The sequence below is a fragment of the Clinocottus analis genome, unplaced genomic scaffold, assembly GCF_023055335.1.
Source record: "Clinocottus analis isolate CAN_PGR_092001 unplaced genomic scaffold, fCliAna1.0.p SCAF_9, whole genome shotgun sequence".
NCBI lineage: Eukaryota > Metazoa > Chordata > Actinopteri > Perciformes > Cottidae > Clinocottus > Clinocottus analis.
In genome coordinates, this window is record NW_027176251.1 from 16,550,930 (window position 1) to 16,569,957 (window position 19,028).

The window sequence follows — 19,028 nt, forward strand, 5'->3', positions numbered from 1 at the left end:
GTGAACATTGCAGATATTACCCACCAAACACGTTGACACTGTCATTACGAGTATGTGCTTGCAGATGTTGCAGATGTTCTGACTAAAATGGGATTTTGAAATACCAATCAACTAGGTTCAAATCCCACACGATATTGATTGTATTGTATGGACAATACTTGAATAAGCAGTATCCCTCCATAGTATGGTATAACTGAAAGAACAAATCAGGTGTTGATGAGGTCAAATTAAAAGTCCCACTCAATTAGGAGTTTGCTGGAGTTTCGTTTGATGTATTTTGGACTTGAAACAGGTGGATACAAACTCGAGTAGAGGTGTGTTGACTTCTGGACCAGTGATGCTCGAATAGTGCAAGTTGCTGGCGTATGTGTCAGCACTGGGCTTATGGCCTTTTTTCTTCTTCCTTTTTTTCTTTAGGAAAACTTCCAGCTGGCCCCGTGTGTGGAATTACACCCCAGGATCCAAGGAGGGCCGGCTCACAGAAAAGAAAACAGCTGTCAGACAATGAATTACTGTTCTGTGACCAGACAAGTGGCTTTCTGAGGAGTGGATGGGGAAGCTAGGAGCGTGTCAAGAGTCACACATATGCTTACACACACGCTCTCTCACATGCACATATGCGCACACATTGCATGCATGCTGGCGCTGATGAGGTCACACACAAAGAACAGCAACAACTGACTTACAACTTGAACCACTTTTCCAACTTGTAAAACAATATTTTATACTTCACAAACACATCATTCTGTACTGAGCCAACATAATATGAACGCAACAGAATATCCCACTATAACGTTCACATGTTCAGTGCTACAGTAAGATGCTGAGGGGAGAAGAAAAAAAAATCTCAGACTTTCCAAGAATGTTGTTCTTTTTCTGCTGAGCGCTCTTAAGAGGTCTATCGGCTCACTTTGGCAGCAGCGTGGCTTCGCAATGCAAACAGCGCACATCCTCAGACTGACCCTTGTGAACCGAGCCGGCGGCACCGCACAGCAACCCCAGAGCCGGCAGATCTCAAAGCCGCCTCAGTCTCACACATGACTGTGAGGGCCCCCGAGGCTCAGCGGCCTCACGGCACAGAGGAGGCTCTTATGTCTGTGTAATGGAGTTAAGCGGATTGTCGCAATATGGGCATGAATGTCAGCCAGATCTGGTTATCAAGCAGTTTAAAGGTTACATATTTACTGCAGCATGACTCAATGTAACAGTGCGCTCGTGGAACATACTGGAAACTTATCGACACAAACTGATATGTTCTCTTAGCTACATGCTGCAGCAGCTCCATCGCTACTGTATCACCGAGCTCGGACCCTCTGGGGGAGTCAGAGAGCATGCTCCCCCAGGAAGGAAATGTTATACATTTGAATGTTTTTTTGTTTTAAATGCTATATTGTAAGACGAGAGACAATATATAGAAACATATAGAAACATTTTAATGTGAACTCCATCAGAAAAATGAAGAGCGAGCTATATGAAGAACTTTGTGCTCCTCTGAACAACTTTGTGATCCCACACCGGTAACACCTTTTAATTTACATATAAAACATTTGAGAGAAAAACACAACATTGTATCAAACAATGTAATCCAACGATGTACAGTAATATATGTGAGCCTGAAATGGACCAACTTTCATAATGAATATTTTTACTTTTGGTCGTTAAATATTTCAATGCTAATAGGTTTGCGCTGTAAAGCTTTTTAGCCTTTTCAGGATAAACTACAGCCGGCGGCGTCTTTACAGTTGTATTCTGTATTTTCATGATACTCCAAAACTCTTGTAGACAGAAATAAACCTGCATCGCGAGTATAAGGTGTGGAGCATCTCTCTACTGTGTGTGTGTGCGTGCGTGCATGTGTGTGTGTGTGTGCGTTTGCATGTTTGTGTGTGTGTGTGTGTGTGTGTGTGTGTGGGAATTGCATTTAACGGCAATAATCAAATCAATCTGCGTTCAATCTCAGGCGGCCTCATCTAGTTGCATTGTGCAGCTTTCAGAAGAAAATCAATCTGTCCTGACTGGGGGTTCTCTGCATCTCTCCTCACTCGCAAGACTCTCCTCCGTACCAATCAAATTGAATTGGAAAGTAATGAAATTTCTTTTTAAGGAAATGATACAAGTTTATGAGGATCATCTCCTTGGGGAGCCACAGGATAGCCTTATCTCGGTTTGGTTTTAGGAGAAGTGTCTATTCCTTTCACAATGCCCTTGTATGAAATTACCTTGCTTTTATATCAGGTCTACCATCTGGGTCCTATTACCTCAGCGACTTATGAGCCAGCCTGAAATGGTTTCTCGGTTGTATTTTTCTCCTATTGTGAATGTAAGGCTAATTTAACACACAATATGTTGATAGTAGAAATGGCAATGGAATTTGTACTGCTTTTATAGAGTACATCATGGTGATCCAGATAGGATGGGTGACAAGACATTTCAGTAAAAAACTTGTTTCAAAGCCAGACAAATCTTTAAAATCTTTAAATGGTTTATCAGTACTTTAGGCAATTGCAGTTGAGGATGTAAAGACAGAATTGTAAAGCTACAATCAGTGGTCAGAATACTTCTATAAAGCAGCTGGTTTATTGGAAGCAATGGCTTGTGCCGGGGCCAAGGATAGCATCGGTTTCAGGGAACAGGGGTCAAAGTGCCAGTCAGAAAGGCCTTTCTTGGCTTGATGTTAAATGCCCACAGGAACCACGGCAGTATCATGACAATAAAATAATTGAAGATAAACATTAAATACATCCATTCTGCAAGATGCTGCGAGACCTTGAAAGTAATCCTTGGAGCCATTTCAGTTCATATGGTCATATGGAAAACAATGTGAGTCTATTGGTCCACCACTTTGGTCCACGGAGAAATATTTATTACCAGTACATTTTGGGGAGACATTCATGGTCTCTAAAGGATGATTCCATACTGACTTTGGAGATCCCCTGGTCCCCTGATTTCCCTTGAGGTTGACTGCAGCCATGCTTACAGCTATGTGAGCGGTGAACTTGTAAACTGAGATAAGGCACTAAATCTCTTTTCCTTAGTGAATATATATATATATATATATATATATATATATATATATATATATATATATATATATATTGGTGGCTCGTCATCCAACATGCTAAAGTGGAGGACAAGACGTGTTCTCATTTAGTTTGCTTCTGGCTTTTAGTCAGTGTAACCATCTGCTTATGATAGAACGTCGACGTATGCTAACGTATGCTAACAGTGTTTAGTCAAATTAATGCAAAACCAAAGGATGCCTTCATGAAACCAAAAGATATTAGTTTCTCAAAGGAGAACGGACACATATGCTCTCGTAGACAAAAAAATGTATTTAGTTAGACTGAAAATAATATTTTACTTTAGCAATAGCTCTAAACTGATATTATGTTTAAAATGCATCAGCATGTTAGCTAAAGTAGATGGTGAACTTGAGCTGTGTTTAAAATTGCATTTTAACATACTATTTCCAAGAATTCTGGTGTAACTGCATAGTGAAGAGTTTGTGTTGTCAGTGAGAGATGTCCAAATGTTTACAAGATTAGCGAGAATTTCTGAGTTTAAACTCACTAGACATACTCAACAACCCGAAAATTCATGGCAGTGCTTTAGACTGTCCAACGGCAAATATCGTGCATAATTACCTGTTGAATCCAATATTTACAAACGACGACGATCCACGTTGAGGTACAGTTAAGAGGAAAACGCAGAAGCTCTCATAATAATAATAATAATAATAATAATAATAATAATAATAATAATATTGTTGGCAAGCACTTACGGGAAATATGAAGGAAACCAGACATTGGAGGAGAAACGCAGACATAGAGGTCAACAGCAAGGGCCAGCGGGAGCGACGGGGGGCTGATGGCGCTTGTTTCTGATGTTTGAAGTCGGTTGTGCAATGTCTTGCACAGTTGCCCGTTCACTCCGGGGGAGATTTCAGACGCTTTTTTTTTTTAATTGGATGTAGATGTTCCATTCAAGTTTCAAGCTTCATGACGCAAGCAGGTTTTATTTCTGCAGACGAAGAAAGTGAGCTCGGTGCCAGCAGCACATCTTCTCTCTCTTCACAAATCCCAATGCAGAATGCCCTCCACGACAGTTTTCTCTTGGCTCAGCGCTGACTTAATCTGTGGCCGACATCAAACTGGAGATAAATTACAAACACATGCACACTGGTCAGATATCCGGCGTGTTTTACTGTAAAATGAAAAACCTGAAACACTTCACACCCCCTCCCCACCCGCTTATCTCTATTCCAAATTCTCTTACACACACAAACATAGCGGCCATGCACAGATGCATCCCAAACTCTGTGTATTGTGGCTGTAATGTTGTTTACTCTGGCATGACTCTCCTGTCAACAGTGGTTAACACAGACCACCCCAACACATGCAGGCATCATATGAGAGACCTGTGTAGCGGCGACTGCCTGCTCTCAACAGCACACAGCCACATCACACACAAAACACACATGGGCCCTTGAATACACTGTCGGCTCCAGAGCCTCTTGTCGTTACTACTAATCATTAACTGATCACTTAGCATCGCCTCCTCTGTGGAGAATACCACAGAATTAAATTGAATTGAATAATAAGTTTCATTAAAAGAATCCATAATCTTATAATCCTACTTTTGTGTCAAATGCATTAGGCTATAACTGTTTTGATGTCATTTGTTATGTTTTACAAGTTTTTCCTGTAATTTAAATGACTGATAATTAATAATTTGGGGGATAAAATATACTTAGGTTGTTTGTTTACATGAGCTAAAAAAAGGGACACAGGGGAACCATTTACATCTCAATAAAACAAAACATAATAATCCAAATGTCTATCAGGTGAAACTGCTGGTGTCAGTGTCATGATACAATGTTTGAAAACTCTGCCTCACTCCCATTTCCTACAATGCAGACTGTGTTTCAGACTTTAGAGTTTCCAAGTAATCCTCCCAAATTCCAAATTTGTCTCCAGGGTGTGTGTGTGTGTGTGTGTGTGTGTGTGTGTGTGTGTGTGTGTGTGTGTGTGTGTGTGTGTGTGTGTGTGTGTGTGTGTGTGTCTTCTTTATAGATCCCTGACCCCTTATAGTTATTACAACTCTAGTAAAAAAACAATCTTACAGCAATCATCTAGCTGAATGATGTAGGAAATGATTTTCTCTGTTGCGTCTGCTGAAAAATCCAAGAAATGTGACATTGTCAGATTCAATTTACATACAAACAGAATCAAATGTGTTTTCACCACACAGTTCATAAAGATGGACTGCAGACTCGCTCTCTCTCTCTCTCTCTCTCTCTCTCTCTCTCTCTCTCTCTCTCTCTCTCTCTCTCTCTCTCTCTCTCTGTCTCAGTTGCTGATTGAAAGAGGACGCTCATCTGTCCAGTCGGTTCTGAGACTTATAAAAGATAAATCTGCTAACCTCAATGACACTAATCTTTGAGAAGAGAGGATCATCTTCTCTCTCTCTCTCTCTCTCTCTCTCTCTCTCTCTCTCTCTCTCTCTCTCTCTCTCTCTCTCTCTCCTCCCTCTCTAGCACTTCTTTTATGACCCACTACGTTTGAGTCTAAACTCACAATTCATTTTTTTTTCCACCTCCGTTCCTTCTCTCTTACTCCCGCCCCACCTGTAACCTCATCCAGGATCCATGAATCACTAAATTCCATTCAGTCTTTTCAGCTCTGCATTTCCTTATCGATTGTCAGCTGACGAGCACTTTTACAGGAGTCAATCAATCTCAAACATTAGAAACAACAGCCATCAGCTCCCCGTTGCTCCCACTGACCCTTGCTGTTGACCTCTATGTCTGTGTTTCTCTTCCAGCGTCTGGTTTCCTTCGTGGTTACCAACAGGTCAAGACAATACGTGTGCAACGCACAGCTTTGTCTTGTGTTACCAGTAGTTTGACATTACGTTTGCTAAAAATACTTTGCCAGGTTAGCTCATATTTGCTCCAAATCTGCTGGAAATATTATTGTTCAGTGTTTTTTAAGTCCTTGCTGTGGAAATGAAACTCACATTTTGTCCTGGAACTGTCGCTGAGCTTCTTTTTATTGTGGCATTACCTGATGAATATAACTGCTGCTCCAATAAATGTTACTGCAATTCATTGGAAATCGTAATGATTATGAAGTACATCTCTTTATAAGCGATGAGAACTGGAAAACTGAAGAAATTTATGCAATGAACTTTCAGTGAGCGAGAGGAATTGAATTGAATTATACATTTAGAATTGGTTACGCAGCTTTTTGCATCGCTAGTTTTCTATTTGTCTGGTGTCCGTACTTTTTTGCTTTAAAATGTCACTCAAACGACATCACTTTCACAAAAGCAGGACAATAAAGACCTTTTCATCCATCAGTGCAGATGTGGCTAATTAGTTGTACAGCCTGAAAGCATGTGGTCTTACGATATGCAGGTAACAGCAACAGGAAGTGAATTTGAAGCTGCATTCATTTATCAGAACGAGCTGTTAACACAATGTTGACAACTTATATTGCTATGATTCGCAAAAATTTTTAATTTACACATCCGGCCGATACGCATTCATATTGATGTTTCTGATAACCTGACGAATGTAAATCCACTACTCCTTCTCATTTTAGCTCTGCTTTGGTCTCCACCAAGTCCGGAGAGGAATATTTGGCACACTGTGGTCGCCAGCTAGCCGCTAAGTTTGCTAAGTTTACTGAGTTTGCTAAGTTTGCTGCTGGGCGGGGAGTGTACGATGTTTATCAGAGCTTTTTGACTGAAATATAGCTGAAAGATATCTGATGGAAACTGTGCTAAGCTAATAATTATCTGTGGGTTTGTCACTTGTACAACACTTTTTACGTAACACGTAACACAAGGTTTTGCTAAGAACAGCGCTGGAGGTCCAGCTGTGTGTGCCCTGCAGCTGACTTTTCTCTTTCTCTTACTCTTTATCTCCCTCATGGCTGTTAACATGCATGATGAATGTTTCCTTTCTGTTTGTACAAACTCACCCCTTTGGAATTTGTTTACAAAGCCGGCTTTTTGAGCGTGTGTGTGTGTGTGCGTGCGTGTGTGTGTGTGTGTGTGTGTGTGTGTGTGTGGTGGGGCTCTGCTCTCTTGCCGTCTGCTCTGTGTTATACCACACTGTTTAAATAAGTGAAAAATATATAATAATAAAACGTTCTTATTACTGAGATAAGCCACATTGTAAATTGAAACAGTACGTTAGCTTGGCCGCGGTCATAGCGCCCCACTAGCGGGCTGGACTCTGAACCAGACTCTGAACCAGTCAGTTTGGTCGCCGCCTCCCCTCCTCTGAAAACAGTTCCCACGTATTCCATAAAAAGATTAATCCGGAAAAAAATCTTTATAGCAATGGAGGGAGAGAAATCCTCGCAGTGGAAAAGCCGTCACAGAGCAGCTGGACACTCGGACAAGCGGGAGGGACGGGGAACCGAAGGACGAGCGACAAGCGTCTCAGCTTCTACTCAAAGGTAAGCAGGTTGTTGTTCTAAAGACGTTCACTGGCACACAGAGCATGGATTCACTCTGCGCTCGGCTTCAGCTATCGCCCTCTGCCAGCTGGCTACTGCGGGAAGACTCTTTCACAACTCGCTCTTTAAACTTCCAAATCAAAGCTCCCTTAAATTAAGAAGGCCATTCCGTTTGATGCTGCGTCTCAAATTAAGGACCCGAGATTTAGGCCTTTTGGCGCCGTCGTTACGTCAAGCCGACTTCTTTACGGCAAACCACAAATGAGAAGGGTTCTTTAGAAGGGATTAAGTCAAATCACGCTTCAAATTAAGACCGAGGCTAGAAGCACCACCTGGGAGGAGACATAGCAAGCAAAAGCGTTCCTGCTGGCTGCCGGTAAAGATGATGCACGACTGTGAAGATAGTTTTAGTGTTTGATGCTACGAGCCTCTGGTGATAAGAATTTCCTGCTCATTGTTACTCATACAAGACAAACTGCAAGGTGTAGCCCTGATTAGCGCTGGACGGTACAGTACAGGACCAAATACTGTATCGTGGTCCTCAATGGCCCTCATTCTGGTATTTCAACCCACCACTTTTTGGGGTTTAAACCTTGGCGTGCAATAACATTATAAATAGGAAATGGGGAATGCAAACAGTTACGATTTGCACACCGAGCAACTTCAGCATTCAGAGTTGTTTCAAATATTAACTCTACTTTTAGCTCTGTTTTTAGCCTCCACTAAATCCTGAAGGATACATGCTCTGTTATCTTTACAAGCCAGTCGCTAACTTTGTCTGCTGTTTGGTGCTGAACAGGCAGCGTACAGTGCGTTTCCAGGAATTATTTTGCTGAAAAATAGCGGCCTTCTGCTGTGGTCAGGCCATCATGTTTCTGCGTGTTCATAACTTCGAGGAACACTCTTGCCATTCAACACAGTAATTTGATCACAAACATATCGTAAGTGCGCCTGCCAGTTGTGCATTAAATAACTCATTAATTGAGATGGATGCAACATTTATTTTTACTATGCTGAGATACAATAACGCTTATTGTAACCACACACCATTTGTGCTCGTTTTAAATGGGGTTTAAAGTTTCCCGAGAATCCGGCGGTCTGTGATTGCAAAACTTTGTGACCTATTTCCGGAAATCCAGAGCGTCTCACCTCTGAAGCTCCGCCCCTTTGCAGCCAGACACACCTGCAGCTTCTTCCCTGCTGCGGATTTACCTCATTTCTTCTGTTCCAATCTGACACCGTTTATTGCAACTATTATATCATATGACTTTTACTTTTACTCTGTGACGCTACTGAAAATGTAGAAATATAAAAGATAATACTCGGCTTCAGCAGTCTGAGTTAGTCAAATCAAGTGGCCATTGTCCAAAATTGATCTATTTCATGCTAAATTATTCGTTCAAAGTAAATATGGGCATGCTAGTATTGTTTCAATCTAAATTTGAACAATTGTGATCTTGTTCTTAATAATAGAGCATGAAACATGCTATAAGCCTAACAAATCAAATGTAGACAACACACATTGCATATATATGTCTGTATGTGCATTTGTGTTCAGCCTCAACTTGTCAATCATCTCCTCAACGGCTCAGATTAATGAGCTGTAAATGCGCTTAAGTGAAAGCGATAATGTCCTAATCATGTCTTCTATATATGGCCCTGTGTCATACACCTCTTACTCATTCTGCGTCCTCCTCTCCACATCCCTCTGTATCTAGGCCAGTTTGTCATGGGACCTGTGACAGCCAGCTCTGTCGCGGTAGACTTTTGTTTTTAGCCTGACAACCATGAGACAGCCGGGCTCCGGTCTCTGCAGGCCTTAGCGTCCGGCCGCCACTGCATTGCTGTTCGAGTGCGGGGGCGGGGCCGTTAACACAGAGAATTTGATGAGCAGGCAAAGATATTCACTCTACAAAAGCATCGAAGTCTCTTTTTTGGGTGGATGCAAATCCCCCTCACATTCAACAACAGCTCTTTCTGGCAGCAGCGGGACAGTTCTGGACGTGTTTCTGGCTGGGCCTGTCGGGCCCGGCAGGGATTTGAGTGAGTGGGCAATGGAGCTGGTCTGAAAGCCACTGAATGGCTAACGTCAGTGGAAAGTGACACTCACTGTCATTTAAAAAAAACAAAAAAAGCTGAAGTTTATCGAAGTATAAGCATCCTAGCTTTCTTTCTGAGGAGAAAAAAGCAACGCCGTCAAGTTGATACTCAAACAAATGAATAACGAGAGACAAGACCAATCTGGTTTTCAGATATTTTATTGATGAAAACATCCTTAACCTTTTTGACCCCTTGGACACATAACATGATATAGCAAAAAAGCTATTGAGAACATATCCTTTGAAGCCCGATCACAGATTCAAAAGCACTGCAGCTCCCGCAGTGGTACATTTATAAAAATAACAATCATAAAAAATATACACACAAGACAAGGATCTTTTTCCGTCTTTTTTCAAAGTGTGATTTGTATAAGACTGCATGAACAGAAACAGGTATTCGACACAACGCATACAAGACAATGCAGGAACCCACAATCTCTAACTGACAGGCACAATCACTAACTGACAGCCAGACTGGAGCAAGCGAGCTAGTCAGCTGCTCGGACTTCACTGAGTATGAAATGACAAAACATCGCCTGCACAATCCATCGATTGTAACAACTGAGCAGTTCTGGATCATCAGAATCGGGCGAGTCAAGGAGAGAGAAAGAAACGATTTTTTATTTAATTTTTTCAGCGAGAAAAACTTGAGTTGATGCTGGTCTTCTGTACCGTTTTAATGCTTGTCTTTTTTTTTTCTTCTTTTTTTTTCTACCTGCCATCCGGAAAGGCTGCAGTATAGATTGCAAGGAGTATGTGAGTTGGCAAAAGCCGAAGCATGTAATCATTAATATACACAGCTCTTTAAAATGGTGTGGATTGAAGCATTGCAACTAAAACTAAAAAAACATGAGCATCATTAAAGCAAATGAAACAAAGGTTGCAACTGAAAGTCTCCTGAAGCTGCGTGTGGACGCACGCGGTTTTCTTCGGTTTCCACTCTTTTTTTTTTCCTTTAAAACAACAACCACATGATAAAAGCAGCGAGCAAACGCTAAAAAACAAATGTTTTGGTCTCCCTGATAGAAAAGAAAAAACAGGGGAAGAGCTGCAGCACTTTCCGTTAAGTCGTACTCATGACCTTAACACAGACAGCTTGTACGGTAAAGCATGGTCGCCCCGGAGATAAACCCCATCACCAGCTGCACCCATCTCTCCAGACCGACTCACTCTCCCTTGTCGCCTTTTCTCACCGCTACATTAGCTCTGCCTCTGCTGTCTGTCTCCCCGTCTTCTGTGTTAAAACACAGCATCGGCCCGTCAGACCTCAGAGCTACCAGCGGGGCCGACGAAGTGTTTGGCACGACGTCCTTCTGAACCCTGAACACAGCGTCTGCAGACGCAGGCCGAGCTGAGGAATTCCCTGCCAGGGTGCTACAGCAAATAATGTCTCATCATCGGAGGTGTCTCCGCAAATAGCCCTCTTTTTGTAGGAGGAAGCAAAGGAAACAGACACCAGCTCTCTGAATGCAGTACTTCCCTTCCCCTCTCTCGCTCTCTCTCTCTCTCTCTCTCTCTCTCTCTCTCTTGCTCTGTCTGTCTCTTATCTACTTCTTGTGAACATGTTTTAATGATAAAAAAAAAAGAAAGAGAAGCACCATAGTGCAAAAATATACAGGAATTTGTGTGTGAGTGAACGTTTCCTTTGTCACTGGCGGTCTGAGAATGCTTGGCATCCTTTCTTATGACACATTATGCAATCCCTGTTTTAATTTGCAGCATGTCCTTGTTCTCGATCTGAGGGGACCAAATTTAGAGATTCCCCAAATACTCTGCGTGAAAAATGGGAATGTCTTTGTGGCGTGCACATTCGACTGCTACTTAACTGTCCACAGTAACACACGGCGCTCTTTTTCATCCGAGCATAAACAAACACTTACTGCATGACTTCACATGTACATTCACAAGCCTCTAGGGTGCTATTGTGAGGCGTGCCTGGCTATAAACACTTTGGGGCAAGTTCAACCCCCCCAAAAAAAACAAAAAAAAAACATGGCCTGCTCATTCTTTTATAGGCACTTGATACAAACACACAAATGTTCACATGTACAAATAAACACAGCTTCATTTTTTGTTTATTCCCTCCCTCCCCTACCCCATCAAAATAGAGTTTTAATGTTAGAAACAATCGAAACACACATCTTTGGTCTGTAAACAACCGTAATGATATCCAAATGCGAGGCGGAGATGCCCGCTTGATACCCAAAGTTTAACAGCATCCCACCTCAGTTAAGCTGATGTGAAGCAGAGTCGAGGGTGCTCGTTTTGGAGCCCTCATGCACACACCTCTGATTGCACCGCGAGTGTGTGAGCGCGTGTGTATGTGTGTGTGTCTGTGTGTGTGTGTTGCTGTCAACTTCAGGGCCTGATGCAGCTGTTTTGTCTGCTGTTGGAGCGTGCTGGCTAATCAGTTCTTGACAGACGTCGATCCGTCTCGCGCGGTTTTCTGCTGCCTGCGCTCGAGGCCATCGCGCGCGTTACTGCGCGCGTTACTTCGCGCGTTACTTCCAAGCTACCACAAATTAGTCTTTCCCAAACCTGGTCGGCCTGGGCAGGATCAGTAGGCCTTTTTTCGAGAAATGTGAGCTATTCACATTGAAATATGCACTCGAAGTGAAAGCCAAAACACAGGCTTTGAGGCAAAACATTACAAAGAAGACTCCTTTTTTTTCTGTCCGCTGTCGAACACACTGGGCAGGGTTTTAGGAGGCAATCACGCCGCTCGCTCTTGTTTCAACAAATCAGATGCTGTCCCTCCACCTTTCCTCGGGGGCTGACTCAGTTGCAGGGCAGCCAGGTGGAGTATGCAGGCTGCTGGCACGCGAACACCGGCTGAACCTGTGCTATGTAGTAGTTACTGAAGTTGCCATCTGCCACATAAGGGGCGGGTTGGTAGTAACATGTAACGTTGGCCACGTTGGGGATGACGTTCTGCTCGGCGAGAACGCGCACCGCCAGCATGGCTATGAGCCCCAGGGTCTGCCGCCTCTCGTGTCCCATCAGGCACACCGTGCTCTCGTTGACCACTCCGTGCAGGGTCATCAGGTAGTCGTACTTGCGGTCCTCCAGGCCCACAAAGTGGTTCTGAAGATAGGACTCCAGCTTGCGCTGCTGCTCCCCGATGTCAGAGAAGTCAATGAAGAAGCGGGAGCACATGTAGCGCTGCAGGGACTTCATCTCGGTCTCGGAGGCGGCCCGGAAGCCCCTCACCAGCAGGTGACAGTACTTCAGCAGACCCCCGCCGCGGATCTCCTCGGGGTTCCGGGTGCAGATGAACTTGTGACGCAGGTGGTCCAGGGCCTCGCTGAAGTCCCCGTACACGCTCTCGCCCATGATGGTGGGGTGGAAGGTCTCGGCCATCGGGTTCTCGGAGCACTCGTAGAACAGCAGCAGGGAGTCCAGCTTGATCTGAAAGGAGTCCACGCTGAACTCAAACTGCCGCCGGAGAGAGTCCACGAACTTGAGCTCCACATTCTTTCCGCGGTTGTTGGAGAGGGAGATGAGACTCCAGCGGTCTGAGTCGTTACACACCTTCACCATCTTCTGCACATACGCTTCCTGCGTGTGTGTGTGTGGGGGGGGAGAGAAAGAGAAAGAGCATACATATGAAGTAGATAGCCTTAAACGTACAATATTAGTAAAGCACAGTCATGTAAATGCATATTGTGGCCTCATGTTGCATTGTGCTATAACCAGTGCTATGTATAAATAATAGCTGCATGTATTTGTGTTATAAACCTTCTCTTACTACCGTTATTGACCCAAATATTAAAGACCCTATGTACTTGGATATGGGATCTAGGTGGCTGAGCTCAGGATCCCTTCCAAATTGGTTTAACTAAATCCTCTTAACTATGTAAAACCAACATTTTACTATCACTAAACTAATCTAATTGCACATAAAGCTGCGCGTAATGGTCGCTAAGCCGAATTGGCACAAACGTAATTAGTTCTTAACACAAATCTAGAGGTAAATAATTGAAGAAGGGGAAGAAGAAGAAAAGTACACTGGCCGTACCTTTAACGTGAGCGGGCTGATTTTCTGTTTATTCACACAGTCGGGTAAGAAATCCAGGAGACAGTCCAAAACTATGTCCTTCACAGTCTGGAAATCACTTTCCCCTTTCATATCTGCGCAAAATATGAGGTCGAGGTCCTTATAGCCCAGTCCGCTGTCCCCGTGCAGGATGTGGCTGGCTGCAGAGCCGTTTAACCGAACGTCCCGGACGTGGATCTGTTTCTCCTCCATCCGCCTGCGCACCACTTTGACGATCTGCCGCGGCTGCATCTCCAGGGTGGGGAAGTTCCCGCGGCCGTGGATCGGGATGGTCTCCGTCAGGATGGCGTCCAGCCGCTGCACTTGCTCCCAGTTGAGGACGCTGACGTTGCTGGCTAAGGGGTCAGACATGGAGCTGCTGGCGGTGCTGCTGCTGTCGTCCTCTGACATGGTGAAAAGTCCTCAGCGATTTAGAAAGAAATATAAGGGTAAAAAAAACAACAACAACACGAATAGTGTTCCTAAAATAAGAACAAATCGGCGATCGCGTCTTTACGCACAAATGTGGGGTGACGGGAACTTCATCCGCATCAGGACTCTCACAAGCAGAAGTCGCCCGAATTGACTGTAAACACTTTTAAAAAAAAATTGAATACTAAAAAATATTTAAAAAACCAAGTGAAATAGTGACAGCAATAACACGCCTGTGGTTGGAGATCCGGAGGCGCAGCAGTGGAGATATGGGTTGAGGAAAAAGTCGAGCAGCGCGTGCAAAACGAGACCTAACTTTGTCTTCTCCTCCTCAGCTGTGAAGCGTCCGCCCCGGTGCCACAGTCAATGCGTCCGAGCGCTGCGCATCACGGGCTTTGAAGGTCGCTGATGATCCAGGAGGGGGTTTGCTTTTCAGGCTGTGACTCCATCGCCTAAAGGCACGCCTATGATTTGATGAATTTGCATGAATAAGCTGCTCCTCGAGTCGCACTTTGGCACAATCCTCCCTCCGACGAATCAACCCCTCTCAGGAATCTTGTGGATTTTCAACGCACGGCTCCAACATGTTTTTTAATTTTCTCCCCTTGTTGCCAAGAAAGAATCCCGTGTGGTGCCCTTTGAATGTGCTCGGGAAATCCAGCTCTCTCTCTCTCTCTCTCTCTCTCTCTCTCTCTCTCTCTCTCCACCGACTCTGCTCAGTACGACATATTTCCCCCACTTGTGGAGAAGTTAACCGTTACCTGCCCACTTGACTTGCTGCGCCCTTCTGTAACAGTCCGCTCTGGCGTCGGAGGAGGAGGAGGAGGAGGAGGAAGAGGAGGAGGAGGAGGATGTCAGCTGTGCGTCACCCCGCCCCCCTCTGACAGGCAGCCCGCTGCTCAGGAGAGCCTGCGAGACCTTATGAACCAGCTCCTCGGCCTTCTTCAACGTATTCGGATCCTGCTCTGGATCTGAAGTCCCTGAAGGACTCGTTTCAGTAAACAAAACGTTACTCTATTAAATATGTTCCGCTCAAAACGCCTGTTTTCGTTGAACCCTCTGTGACAAAATATAGCTTTTTTTATGCATTATCATTATCATCATGAGGTAAAATACATCAATATCCATGTCTTAGTTATTTGAAATCTGTGTAAGATTCAACTGTTGCTTCTCTACGTATGAAGCTCACTTGGTGTTGCATGTCGCCCTCTGTGGGCGGCTTTCGGTTTTGACTCAAAGTAACCTAAAACAGGACTATTTAAGAGTCACATGGGAGAGCCGTGATGCACATTCAACTTGGAACAACTCAACAAGCCAAGAAGGAAATGGCACTTCTTCTTTTTCAAACAGGCAGGACATATTTCCTCCGTAATCCCGTAAGCCTGTTACCCCCCAGACTACTAACACCTCCGGGTCAGGGTCTGCAGACTCTCCCTCCCCGGTGGCTGCCCTCGGCTTATGTCGACGTATATATAGACAGTCACTCATCTGAACTGTTAAAGCACCTTACGATACATATCAAGATGCTTAATGGGTCTCGGAGGGTCTTTTGACCGGGTAGGTTGGGATGTCTCTTCAGAGGCATATCGCATTCTGGCTCTTCTGTATCGGCTCAGTTTTTCCGATCCAGAAATTCATTTTATTCATTTCGAAGCCCCAGACGGTCTCCGGTTCAGACAGCATGTGATGGGGGCCGGGGAGGTCGGGGGTAAGATGAAAGCAGAGGGGCGTTTTAGGGCCCAGGAAGTTGAAGGGGCGGCCAGGGGCCAAGTCGGGGTGGGGGCAGCTGTCACTGGTTCTCCATTAGGCAACATAAAGCCCTGCGTCACGAGCCACCCAGATCTGTAAACCCTGATTATCTCTCGCTGTCTTAACTCCAAGGCCCACACAGGAGCTCTGCCTCCGCACTGTGTCACTCGCTCTGTAGGAGGGGACACACACATGCAGTTTTTTCACCAGTGAAATGAGCTCCTGAATCCCCAGAGTGACCAATTAGGAGCTACAAAGCAGATGTATGTAATTGTTCTGTTACATGGTGCAAAGGAATGTAACTTTTGTTTTGTTTTTCATACTTTGCTTTGGCGCGTGTCACACAGGCCTCCGAAATTAAATCCCACATCTGGAAATGTACATGGAACTATTAGTGGGCTTGAATGGGCCGAGAGCAGCGTCGTCAATGTGTTTCACAGGTGTGGAGGCGGTGAGCTGAGCTCAGTGGAGCTAAATCAAAGCCGCTGTCAGAGACTCACAGCAGGTTTATGCTTACAGTATCGCTCCAGAACTGATGAGTGGCTTTGTGTAAATGTTACCTGGCACCTCATCACTCATTGTAAAATGGGTGATTCATTATCGTTTGGTGGTTATTATTAGACATTAGTTAGATGTTGTTGTCAGAAGAAATATAGGCAAGAAATTTAAAAAACAAACAAACAATACACTCCTTAAACCCCTGCAGTGATGGAGTTTGTTTTTGTGTAGGCAAAACCTTCAGCAACTTAAAATATGGAGGGAATTGTATTTTCCCAAAGAAGAGCAGTTCACTTCTTCTATAACTCATGGAGCAATATTATACGGTGGAGAAGTGATTGTGTCTCCAGCCCAGAAAATAAGAAACAAGAGAGTTTTCGTTTCAGTGCCATTTTTGTGACTGCAGGAGTTGGATTTATCCACCAGGAAGTGGAACATCACAGCGACCTTTAAACGTTTTGCTGGAGGTCAAATGTCTCTTTATTCAACACTGCATTCACATAATCACTTGTATTTGCATATCTTCAATTTAAAAGCATAACGTCATAAATACAGAGCTCCAAAGTGTCATGACAAGATAAATAATGATATGATTAAATACAGTTACATGTGCATTGACCAGATAATCACAATCATAAAATATTATTCACTTTTTTTCTTCAAAATGACATTTTAAAAAAAGGATGTTGTCATATCACTTTTTTGGACAGTGGAGTTGCTACTAGTGCCCGCCCCCTTACCTGTGGGCCAATCACGTGCTCCCTCAGCCTTTCTTAGCAGACTCATTCTAACTGAAACCAGAGTTTAGCCGGTTAACGTTAGCCCCGTCAGCTGCTGCAGAGGCTGTTCAACACACAGACGCACAAGTTTGTGAAAAGAAAAACGACAAAACATTTTTTTTCCGGGTCGTTGAAGCTGACTCGGAGCCATCGAGCCACGCGGGAGGGGGCGGAGGGGGGGCGGGAGGGGGGGGGGGGGTGAGGTCGCATGTGATTGGCTGAGGGGTGAACGTCCTCAGCCATGAAAACCATGACTATTATGATAGAGGAAAAAAAAATCTTAGTGTAATTTAAGATAGGAATGTATTTATTTAATAATAATTAATTGAGTTTCAATATTCCATGAAATGATTTTAGAATTATTTTGTTCTTTTAAATGTTTCGCTTATCGATATTATCATTGTGTATTTATTCATTTCATATTAATGACTTTGGCGCTCCGTAATCTAGAGTTTTTTTCTCTGATGCAAAAGGTGGAAGAGTGCTGTTTCTTCCGTTACAAGAATAATATGAAGGGAACTTTATATTCCTGCATTCCTACATTTTTACAAATCACATATAAATAATAATGTCATTGACCTTGGCCTGAAAGTAAAACTATGAATTCAAACAAAAACCTGGTAGAACCCGCTCATATCTTCTGTGCTGGACCGGCTATAGGGGAAGCCTGTTAAAAACATCCCCACCGGAGCACTCTAAGGAGGAAGAGGAGGAGGAGGAGGAGGAGAAGGAGAGATGCTCGTCAGTTGTGCCAAAATGGAGAAGACGGGCCAGGAAGCAGCAGTGAGTGATTAAACAATGCGTGCAAGTTGCAAAATTAGAGTTGTGATGAGAGTGAGAGCTTAAAGGCATATGTCCAACATTCAACATTTGATTTTAAAACTGTCAACAGGAAGGGAAACCCTCTTCCTGCTGCCGGTGTGTCCGAGGGGAGTAAAGACGATGGAACAACAGGACGTCCCATTCGATCTGAAACACTTGACCGAAGCTATGCAGCGTGACGGAGGTCCCGCATGTGGAGGAGGTTCTGAGCCAGAGCCGCTTGACAAAACGTGAGCGATGACATGACTAGAAAACAAAAGATCCAGTCATGACCAACCCACTCTGTCTCTCCTTGCCCACGTTTCACAGAGATAACTCGATTTCCAGGAGGGTGCCATTATTTTTGTCTGTCAGAGAGAAATTCCCATCGCTGACGGCACAGTTAGGTTTGGTTGTGCATCAAAGGCACCGGGACAGAAATGGGATTTCCAGTTCCTTTTCAGTGAAACTGCTTCTGACCCTCCAGTGACAAAAAAAAAGCTGGAGAACCGCTCTGCCGTCAAGGAGAAGTGTAGCGTGGGGGTCACACGGGGTCTGCGGAGAGAAGAAACAGCAGACACCACCGCGCTACAGAGGATCCCCTCTTGTCAGCTCTTTTGATCCAGAAGAGCCGCCGTGCGTGGCGAGCTGGCCTTCAAATTATGTTGGCAGATTAATGCTGAATGCTACAGAGGGGGGTTCAGTTTCACAGAGAGATAGAGAGCCCCATCTCCTCTAATCTGCCTTATTATAGGCCTTTGAGATGTCACAGCCAGCAGCTCCGGGGCCAGTAAAGGAGCCGAATGCTGCTGCTCAAGCACTTGAGATACTAATAGATGCTACAGACACACACACACACACACACACACACACACACACGCTGTGAGCTTGGTACTGAATATGCTGTCGCTGGCTAACTCTCGTTGGGTGGATTCATAACGGTATGACAGCCTCTCTGGCACCTGGACCGCGATGGGTAAAAAAGCATGCTGGAAAACGTCCACGTCAAACAGCAGCCGCGCCTTTTAACCCGAGCCGGTGCTCTGATCCGTCACTGTGGCCGAGCGCTTGATCGCACCCTGAATGTGTCTATTTGCAGTGACAACATGTCTTCTCGGTTGATTCAATCCAGAAGCGGGGAGAAAAAGACGGGAGGGCGATTGAG

At 44.4% G+C, this 19,028-nt stretch overlaps 1 protein-coding gene across 1 annotated transcript; it reads right to left on the reverse strand.

Moving 5' to 3' along the window:
* Positions 1-9,748: 9,748 nt before the first annotated feature.
* tent5aa (terminal nucleotidyltransferase 5Aa) lies at positions 9,749-14,810 on the reverse strand. The gene is made up of 2 exons (XM_068570721.1): positions 13,587-14,810; positions 9,749-13,126 (listed from the first exon to the last, which is right to left on the reverse strand). The coding sequence occupies exons 1-2, from the start codon at positions 14,013-14,015 to the stop codon at positions 12,347-12,349; spliced, it is 1,209 nt and encodes a 402-aa protein (XP_068426822.1). The 5' UTR covers positions 14,016-14,810; the 3' UTR covers positions 9,749-12,346.
* Positions 14,811-19,028: the final 4,218 nt, after the last annotated feature.

What these genes read in the sequence shown, in the direction of transcription:
- tent5aa (XM_068570721.1), bottom strand. Translation starts at nt 14,015, where the DNA reads ATGTCAGAGGACGACAGCAGCAGCACCGCCAGCAGCTCCATGTCTGAC. An exon ending in TCAGCCCGCTCACGTTAAAG is followed by an intron (nt 13,127 to 13,586) that starts GTACGGCCAGTG and finishes ACACACACGCAG; the next exon opens with GAAGCGTATGTGCAGAAGAT.